Source organism: Castanea sativa, chromosome 2 (assembly GCF_040712315.1).
Source record: "Castanea sativa cultivar Marrone di Chiusa Pesio chromosome 2, ASM4071231v1".
NCBI classification, from domain to species: Eukaryota; Viridiplantae; Streptophyta; class Magnoliopsida; order Fagales; family Fagaceae; genus Castanea; species Castanea sativa.
Genome location: NC_134014.1, coordinates 31,384,197 through 31,395,331, shown reverse-complemented (window position 1 = coordinate 31,395,331; position 11,135 = coordinate 31,384,197). Strand labels below are relative to the sequence as shown.

Here is an 11,135-nt window from a genome sequence, read left to right as displayed (position 1 = left end):
CATGTTTTTGTATTATGATAGTTAGCTTAAGTTAATTTAATCAAGCTTCACTTCAAAATCACTTTAAATATAAGAGGACTTCTTTTTATATTCCTACTGATGGTAACATAGATTTTCAAAAGGTTTTTGATCTACTCTTGGAAATTTCTGAAACTGAAAAGTTAATCCCAGATAAGATGGTGAAGACATTTTTCATGTTTAGCAATATGGGATTCCAGTAGAAAGGGGATAAGATATTTCTGAAGATCGTGTTTTGCATTGCTAAATGTGGTTTCATCTTTGGAGGATTTAGTTAAGTCAGTTCCAAAGCCAGAGGAGTTGATGGAGTTAGAAATTTTTGGAGAAGATTACCATGATCTATTGTATTTGATTGATAGCTTAAAAGTCTTCATTATTAGAAAACAGACATCAAGGATTTATTGTTGTCAGCAACATGCTTATTGTGATATTATTCGTGAACTTGCTTAGGAGTTAGGAGTGAAGCTATATATATATATATTTTGAATCTAAAGAAATTGTTGAGTCTGATTTTAGAACATTGAGTTAATAAATTAGTCAAGTAACAATCCTCCAATTAAAGTGGTATATTTTAGTTTCTTCTTCATCATGCAGTTTTGTAGCTTGATGAGAGTACAATTTTTGTGTATACTGGTTATTGAAAGTTAATCTATAATTTATATAAGATATTATCAACTTCTTTGTAAGCTAAACTATTATTTTCTTGCAAGTTAAAATAATCAAAACTCATAATAAAACAATATGTGAAAAAAAAATACTTGCACTTATTAAAAAATAAAAAATAAAAAAGATGTTACACTCATATTGCTTTGGAAACTATATAAATGCATTTGTTACATATTATAAATCTTATTTTTAATTGTGAATCTAACTATTTATGAGGTTTGAAAAAATTAACTTCAAGAGAAAAGTTCATTTCCCATCACTTTAAGATTTATATTTTGTTTGCTTTAAAAATCCCATGCAAGCATGGGTTACAAACTAGTAATAATAATAATCCGCCCCTTTTTGTTTTCCTCTAAACTCGTTGATAATCAAACATTTAAAGCCACAAGACGATAACAAAAAAGAACCAATTAAAAAAAAACTAGAGCTCCTATTGCAATTAGCAAACTTAGGAGAAAAGAAAAACAAAGATACAATCTTTACATATGAAACCCACTAGTTTATCAAAAATTGAATTAAGCCCAACTCAAAAAACAAGAATCTAACTAAGTCCAATCAATCAGACTCGTTATATATATATATATAACTCAAACTTGCAATATCAAACAGATATCTTTTATAGACACCCACCTAACCAGCTTGAAAGACTCAAGTACTTTGGGTAAATTAGGTTTGGAGGGACTTTTTGGTATTCTTGTACTTCAACTTATTCACTAGTGGACCATTTGACTTGAAGGGTAGTAGAGAGGTTTTTTGCTGAGTTCTTCTTTTTTGTCTTCAATAACACATCACCTTGTTAAGGTTTGCTATTCTTCTACCCACTATCCTTTCCATTTTAGCATTACACTTATTTGTTCATCTATGCAATTGTTGAATGCTTTGATAGATTAATTTGCTAATCACGTATATTCCGCATTGTGTTAAGCATAAAATTAATCAAGTCATAATTAAGAATTGAGGGTCTGAACAAGCTATAGAATTTTACACTATTTGAGCTTTCATTCTCGAATTAGGGTGTTAATTATAAACTTTTGAGCTATAGAATTCACACTTCAAATATCCCTATTTTTTTAGGATATGGATAGCTACACTTAACCCAATAGACAAATATTGGCATCCACCTTAATTTGTTGTGACAATAAGGCAGCTTAGTACTGTAATAGTCTAATAGAGTGACTCAATCTAGCAAGGCTAAATAGAGTACAAAACGCATGTCAGGCTTAATTATCTCACCAAGAAAAACTTAGTTTTTCAGTTCCCTGCATGAGGAGACACAAGGCAGCTTCCCACAATCATAATGTATAACATCCAATACCTTATTGTGAAGAAGCCTATAGAACATCACATCCCTTAAAAATTTCATGAACCATCCAGACCCACCTAATTGCACCCACCCTGACAAATATGAGGTAGCAATTAACCCAGCCGCACGCCACCTCCTTTTCTGAGCATATTTTGTTAAAGCTTGGGCCACCTCTAATGGCACAAGCCTTGATCTTTGAGCAATCAATTCCCCAAATTGCTGGCCCAAAACAACAGCATCTTCCAATGCTGCACATTCATTTTGGCCTATATCAGGAGTCATAGGGTGCATAGCATCACCTGCCACTGTAATATTGCCCTTGCTTACATTTCCAAATATTATATCCCATGGAAACCTATGCAATAGTGGAGCCCATGTTATAGTGGATAGGTCAGAGTGCTGCACTATCACTGTGTACAATTGAGGCAAGTCTTGGGCAAACTTATCAATCACTTCTTTTTGGATCACTTTTGGGTCCCTTGCCATATCTTTACCTACAATGCAAAATGTTAGAACATGTAAGAATGTATTATGGGCCCAAGGCCCCAAACTCATTGTCTAGGTCTTTAAGCTTATATAAATGCCTCATCTGTACATTTTTAGATGAGAAATACAGAAATTACGCTTACTCATTACGTAAAAGATTTTAGTTACGAACTTGAGTGTGGTGTTAAGCTTGAAATTATGCTAGGGAATGCTTCAGCTTACTATCAAGCAATTGTATAGACATCACAATACAAGCTATCGGTGTTCACACCTAAAATATAACACCTGGATATTACATTCGCGCTAGTAAATTAAAATTGATGTACAAGTTAAATCTCTCTAAAATCAAAATTCATAAATGATTATAAAGTTCATTGTCTTAAAAAAAAAATTTTCATTGGCTTCCAAAAAAAAAATTTCATTCAATTATTAATTTATCCAAGAAGTGCAAGATTTATTAGTTTAAAATTCATTTTAGATTAGGGCAACATGTGTAATTGGTTTATCAACTAGTTCTCCCAACTTATCTTTTTTATATAGAAATCATATTTAGCATTAAGAAAGGCATACCTATTAAAGTAGCTTTGCCAGTGAGAAACCAATAAAGCTCTTTATCATTGAGAGGAACAAAGCCAGCCCTTTTGGCACCAGCAGTTACAAATTGTTGGAAGTCATGGTTTAACCCATGACCTTGAGGAAACCTAGCCAACCCACGCACTGCCCATCTGCCTGAATTGATAGGCACGGTGAGTCCTAAACAACGTGCTGCCACCACTGAGTGTACCCCGTCACACCCTATCAAAGCCTTTGATTGATTTCCAAATTGGAAAAAAAGAACGGTAATGAGAAAGTATAACAACTTAGAGAACGCTAATATGAGATAGATAAATAGTTTTACTAAAACACTAGAAACCAAGAATTACTCGTATTTATAAAGAGGAATGATTTCGTCAAACCCAACCATGTGCACACTATGGTGTAAAAGAGTGTGCATTGTTTGATGTGATCCAAGTAATAATTAACCCTTTATAACATAATATGTAATATCAACTAAATAAGTTCATACTAACACGTATTAATATAATACAACTTTCAACTTTTTGAGAATTTTTCAAGTTAAATTTTTTGTATATTATGTTTTTGTTTGGTACCTTTTAGTTTTCGGTAGCTTATTTGTTTATATATATATATATATATATATATATATATATATATATATATATATAAAAGCCAAAAATTAGTTTCTTATTTTTATAAAAAAAATTAAAAATTTTGTTAATTTTAAAAAAATCAATTGAGACAAAAAGGAAATAACGAACAGCCAATAGGCACTTATATGTATATAGAATTAGAAATATTACTATGTTACATATAGATAAACCCGTAAATTTATATATCCACACAATCAATCAAATATACATGTTTTTGGCTTACCAAATTTTCTTGGGACATTATATTTGAATATTTTTAAAATGTAACACGATGAAGAAATAAATTAATATAATTCATCATTAATTTATATTTGAATTAATGTTTTAATATAATATTTTCAATAATAATCTATTGGTTAAACCAATGACTCAATGATATTCATACTCGATGCAAAATTTTGTTTAATAACTATGGAAATAGGAGCATAACATATTTCACTACATTTTTCACAATCCAATGACAAGGTGTGATTAAAACAATATCACTTTCATATAAAACTACTAATAACACTATTTTTATTATGCATCAATCTCAACACACTGCATTAATAGTTGTGAAAAATTCTGAAACTTTTATCTCTTAACTTTTTGATAAAGTCCACCTTTGTTATTCATAGATATATGGTAGCAATTAAAAATGCATCTTGTTAATTAACATACACATAAGAGTCAAGAGACTCTTATAATTCAATTGGTATGTCTTGATGTCTCTAATAGAAATGTCCAAGGATCAAATCCCCCATCTCCTTCCCGAATATAGAATATAAAAATTAAAAAAACTTTTTCAAGGTGCAAGGTACCATGTTAGACTTTTTCTTTTTTCTTTTTTGTTTCTTCCTACTGTAATATTTGCATAATGTATTTGAAAGTTGAACTGACAAGTTAGTGGTAGTTACTTTTGCTCTGATAGTGGTTCCATCTTCCATTTGAATGAGAGCAATCGATGACCCTTTTTGTGCTTTGGTTCTGATGGAGGTGAGCTTGGAAGAGAAACGGATGGTATCCTTTGGCAATTCCTCTGCCAAAGCTTCCAATAAGGCTTTACGGTGCACCACTCTAAGTACTGCTCCACTTCTATATATCAGAGTAGAAAAAACATTTGAATAAAAGACATAAAAGCAAAAAGTCAGTGATCCAATTGGCTCATGCCTGGTAATGATGTTGAACTGAATTGGAGTGAAGGACAAAAAAGAAAATTTTCACACACGATATCTTGTAAAAAAATCACAAAATGGTCCTGCACCTATCAGCTCGGGTGAAAGAGACTTCTCGAGTTGCTCCAGTATCGACATTTGTTATGTATGCCCTATTATAATATGAACAGTGTTACACAATTTTAATTTGGAAAAAATAAAAAAAGGTTAAGTAGTGTGTGTGTATATATATATATATGTATACAGGCATGTGTGTGTGTGTGCATGTGTGCTAGCACAAGGGGGCGTTTAGAATACAGAAGACTATAGAGTGACTGACTTGATAAATGGAACTGAACTTTTTAAATTTCAGGTAGTAAAATAGAAGAATTTGATCCGAATTTTAATGAAGATTTAAACTAAGACCTACATGAACTGCTATTTTGAATATAGTTCAAACCCATCCTATTGATTCATAATCTCTAGAGGTAAGACATAGGGTACCTGCAGCATTGTAATAATTGTTCTGATTTCCGGGATTACATTAGTTCACCATACGTACTCTGCTCAACCTAAGATTGACCTTAAATTTTGTTCTAGCAAAATAATCAGCAGCATCGTAAATAATTTTCTTAATTACTTTGTTCTTTTAGGTTTAAAAGTTGATACATAGTTTTATAGACTCTTATAATAAAGTTTGTAGTAACCCTATTATCATTCTACTCTATATGATACTCTAATCAAAGAAGTCGACTACATCTTGGTGATGAAGTACCCAAACTTACTATGACAACCTTATCTGTGTTACAACATATTATCAATGCGGTGTATGATTGTTTCTGTCCAAGATTTCCACTTTATGAAATGCATGCACCTAGCTAGCTGCAGAAAATGCTAACTGTTCAAAGTTCCAAAATTTGTTCTACATACACACGTCAGCTAAATGTGTTTTAACATTTGATCTCAAAGATCTTCTAAGAATAACAAATAATTAAGGTAAAACATAGATACAGTTTCTTAATTAGATGGTATCCCTAAATTCCCTTATTACAAATTCATTAAAGTAGTTTCATTGACCAATGAGCTACAATCTTCATTGTTAAATTTAATTGTTATTAGAAAAGAACTATATGGTTGAATTTAGTTAGGGAACCTAAAACACAACACTCAAAGAACTATACCTAAGTTTTAGCGTTAATAAATATTTACAATTAATAACAAAAACCAGAGTTATAGGGAGCATAAACTCACACAAACTCTTCTGAGAATGACAAAAATAGGTTATTGTAAGAAGAAAAAGATTGAAAGAATTCCAACATTACCTTTTGCAAGGAGTATAAAGATTGATAAGCTTGTGAGAGACACCAAGGGCATCCATAGCAAACCAAGCATTAGGGTAAAGACTTAATGTTGCACCGGTGGCACGTAACCCTTCTGATTTTTCTATCACCAAAGCTCGAATTCCGACTCTCTTTAAGGCTACTGCAGTTGCTAAACCTGCTATCCCTGCCCCTACTATCACCACATCCTCTTCCTCCATCTTTATCGCACACTACCTCAAACACAATACATTGAGGGTCACAATTCACACATTAATTTTACAACCATTGAAGATCATAAATAAAACATTTTATTAAAATCTTTTATCTTTACCAAGAAAATTTTAACTCTAGATCAAGACTTTTAACTGAAATGTGAATTACTATGGAATAACTTTCTTGCCCACCAAATGAAAAGTAGTTGACTCTATATCCTTTAAGTAAAATGCAAAGCCACTAGTAATATAATTCTGCTGAGTTTAAAATTGAAAACCTAATTTTGAATTAAAAGGGCAAACAAGTTTAAATGGCATGTTAGAAGGTTTGGGAACCACCAAGGGGCAAAGAGAAATTGGAAATGACTCTATGTAAGTTTTGGAAGTGATTATTTGAAAGTTTAGACTAAAAAAAAATTAAAGGTATACGGTGTAGGACAGTGTTTGAAGAAGGAGTACGGAATAATTTCTCCAAAAAAATGTGACACTATAGTTATAGCTGTATACCTTTTAATTTACAAATAGAAACTTGCGCTCTATATATAATTTAAAATACCCGTAGTCTCACTCTTGCCCTTTTTAAGTATATAAATTTTTTTAATGGCCTTTAAAATGAGAAAAATGCTAGAATTACAAATTTTTTATAAATTGCTGATATAGTGAGTGACTATTAGTAAGCAAAAAAGTAATGTAAGTGATAACTAGACGCAAATCAATAAGAATTAATTTAGACCTCAACAGTTTGTAAAAATGTTATAAATAAGTTTTTGGTTGTAGGCTTGTAGCATTACTCTTAAAAGAATAAATGATATTTTCTAGGGCAAAGTGTAATTTTATAAAACAAAATTGCTAAAATTAGTGGAAAAATAATGTTTTTTTGTGACATGGCAGATAAATATATAAATTTTAATTGAGTTAATCATGGTATAATATAATATCGTTACGCGTTTCTGTTTGCTTTCATGCTTTGGCTTTGTGCTAATGCAAATTCTTGATGTGAGCATCATGCTTGCAACCAATTAAGAGTATATATCCCCTCTCCTTTGCATATACGCAGAGAAAGATGCTTAATCTTCAAAAGGTATTTGATATTTCCATCCGAATAAATCTTTCTTATTCAGTTGAGCCATAATATTGATTATATATATATATATAATAAAAAACACTGAGAACAATATTCTTTTAAACACCAAAGAATATAAACACCAATAAAAGCACCCAGTCGGTATTATATTTAAACATAGGCATCGGTCAAAGGTTACCAAATAACAATATTTATTTATTTTGGCATTGGATGCAAATGCTTAATTACTATATTTGACATAGGTGTTTTATAGCCAGAGAGAAAAAAAGAAAAAAAAAATAACGTGGGTTCAACTTATGATTTCAAACTTGAAATTTTGGGTTGAACTGGCTCACATCTTTAGTTATAAAACACGCGTGTAACAAACAGTGCTCATATATTACAGCGTCTCATGCAAGCATGGCAGAGGAAATGGCAAGAGTTTTTCCCCAAAGGGCTGAATCCGCTTCTATGTTGAGGAGAATACCAGAAAAGAATGCTCCAACAAATTAATTAAATTAAAACGATTGCTTGGATGGGGCTTGGAAAGAATATTGATCTTCCCCCAAAACCAAATCCTAGTACGACATTTTTGGTGGAGGCAATAGATAGTTTTTCCTAGTCAAAGACAGGTCACCCTTTAAGTCTCATTTTCATCTTAATAATTGTTATTTGGACAAATTTAGTTACAAAATTAGCTGTAGTATTAAATTACAACCTTCTTTAATAAAATAAATGTTACTATATATATTAAGAATCTAACTGTTGAATTGCACCAACGCACACCCTTGGTTTGGTGCAGTGGTCACTTAATAATATGTTTGTGGGGAGTAGAGGGCAAGGGCAGAGCTCAAGTTTTCAGAAGGGGGTTTCACACATATATACACTTAGATTATACTATAATAGAATTTCTATTTTTGTATAATAATAATAATAATAATAATAATAATAATAATAATAATAACTGTTGAATTGCATGTTCTTTACACTCTTAAGAGTTAAGACACGTCAAATTTTCTGTCAATCGGATATTATTTACTATATGATTTATAAGCTTATATTTTATCCATAATTTTAAACTACAAAAACTTGTAGTTTAAACAATTCATTGATCTTTAATTTATAGAAATTTTGCAAGTATAAAGGATATAAGAAGAAAATGTAATCTAATGGTAGATTTGCAAGCATAAATGTAATCAATTTTCTACTACAAGGTTTTTAAGTATTTTCTAAGTAATCAATTAATTAGATGGTAACTTGGTCTCCTCTAACTAACAAATCATAGCATGGACTACTTTTTAGGTTTTATATCTTTTCAAGCAACATATCGCAAATGCACCTCAAGAGTCAAGATCTTGCAAGTCCTATAGCGCCAATTTGGAGTTTGAATATGTCGATAAGCTAGGCTGAACGGAAGAATTAATTCAACAAAGTCCCTTCATGGGCAAATTGCAAGAGAAAATATTCTAGCATTTTTATATCAGATAAGCTACAACGCAAATTGCAAGTCAATATTCCGAAATGGTATACTATCTATCTTCATGAGTATAATACAAAGGCAGCTCTCATGCTTCATGATCTCTTTTGATTCCTCATCGCTTGTTTTAACTTTAACACTTTGTTCTTTGTTCAACGTCGACCATTGGAAATATGATGTCCTAGAAATTCCTTTGATTAAGATTGTCTAGGCAGATTTAATGTTGAAAGTCATGTATATACTTAGTTCTCATTAAGATTATCTAATCCTCATTGACTCTTAAATTTGTGATCTTTCTAGTCAAGAAAATAATTATCCTCATCTACTTTTAAAATAGGACTGTCCTCTTCAAAGTGATGAAGATGGTATAATAAATGGAATCTATCACCGTACACTCTTGGCATGGTGGAGCTAGCAGTGATTACTTTACAAATATAAATTCTTGTAGAGTGTTAGAGGTAAAAGAGGTTCAAGTTTCTATAAGGAAATTTTACATACATATACACTTGAATTAAGTTAAAACAGAATTCTATTTGAAAAAAAAAATAAATTAAAAAAAAATCTTAATTGATGTGGCTTATATATATATGTACACACACATTTAAATTTATGAAAAACAAAATACTATCATGAAATTGATGAATTAATCTTTTTCCATTTCAAAGCAAATGGACAGCTATCCTCTTAACATACATTTTCTTTTATTGACTAAAAGTACGATACACAGTGGAATTAGCTACAACCTTTATTTGTTTCATCTTAACAATCAACGGAAGTAGTTTTCATTTGACTTTTATTTATTTATTTATTTTTATATATCCGTTCAACAGTTCAGCAACACCACAAACCCACCTCAAGTGTCGAGATCATGCATCCCCCAACACTTATTTGGAGTTGGGCTCCTACCCCGGCTTCCTCTCATAAAAATATACAGGGGGTTTATTAATTTTTCGGTTTGTAATTGTTAGGTTTTTAAGTTATGTTGGTTAATTTCTATGTTAAAATAAGTGTTTATGAGAGTTGTATTCAAATAATTTAATTGAGTTGATCGAGTCAAGAGGCAACTTGAAGAAATCAAGAATCAAAAGACTTGCTCGAGTAAACTCAAAACAAAAGGTTCATGCGACTCTCACTTGACATTTACTCGACCGAATAGAAACTCAAACAAAAAGTTTGCTCAACCAGCTCTTGAGCAAAATTGCAATAATAGTAAACTGATATTGTTAAACCCACATTTTAACCTACTTTTGCTGAAATAATTGTTGCACGAATTTTAGAGGAAAGGGGTTGTCATACTACAATCCATGTGAGAGCCTAATTTTCTTGAGCCAAAACTTTAGAAAACCTTCTCCCTCAAGTACTCTCCTTTTGACTTTGAGTTCCTTACAAAGTTTCTCATTCAAGCCACATATTTACATAACTTTTACAACTAAGTTCTTTTATGTGTTCCTCCAAAGAGTTCTTTAATGTACGTGAGTGTCAGAATTGAAGTTGCGGATGAGTTTGTTTGTGAAGGGGGTTTCATAGAAGAATTTCTGAGTTCTAAGAACACTATGGTGGGAGGCAAATGGCTTGTGTTGCTGAGGTTTCAAGGGGAGTTAATTAATTAATTTATCTATAAATGTTTTGTAATTTTAGATTGCTGTAATTATTCATTCTATAATAATATTTCTTATGGGGTTGATTATCCCCAAAATGGTTTTGCTTTTGAAAAGTTATTCAAAAGTATATTTCGATCATCACCAACTCTTTGCTTACCATTACTTTTAGTCTTTTATTGCTTTTGCATTACAAATATTTTGTAAGTTTAGATTATCATAACTATTTTTTTATATTAAAATTTCTTTTGGGGTTGATCACCCCCAAAGTTGTTTTTGTCTTTAAAAAAGTTATTCAAAACTTTTTCATTTCATCCAACTCTTTGCTTACCATTATTGCTTTTATTGCTTTTGGAATTTGGATTACAAATATTTTGTAAGTTTAGATTATTGTAACTATTTCTTTTATACTATTTTTTTTTTTGGAGTGACCCTAAAATGGTTTTTGTCTTTTTAAAAGTTATTCAAAAGTTTTCAACTTCATCACCAAATTTTTAAGTACTTTTAATAATGTCTTTATTGCTTTTGGATTGTGGTGACATACTTGCAGTTGATTTTTATTGTTGTTACACCATCTGGTTGATCGCTAACTCCAGCCTTAAGCAACATTTTTTTAGTATTTGTGCTCTGTACTTTCTTTTTGAGT

General features: G+C 31.0%; 1 protein-coding gene across 1 annotated transcript; it reads right to left on the bottom strand.

Annotated features, from left to right (window-relative positions):
- Positions 1-1,927: 1,927 nt before the first annotated feature.
- On the bottom strand, positions 1,928-6,375 carry LOC142623601 (monooxygenase 2-like). The gene is made up of 5 exons (XM_075797040.1): positions 6,140-6,375; positions 4,928-4,990; positions 4,581-4,758; positions 3,044-3,278; positions 1,928-2,481 (listed from the first exon to the last, which is right to left on the bottom strand). Exons 1-5 carry the CDS (start codon positions 6,355-6,357, stop codon positions 1,928-1,930), a joined length of 1,248 nt encoding a protein of 415 aa, XP_075653155.1. The 5' UTR covers positions 6,358-6,375.
- Between the last annotated feature and the right edge of the window lie 4,760 nt (positions 6,376-11,135).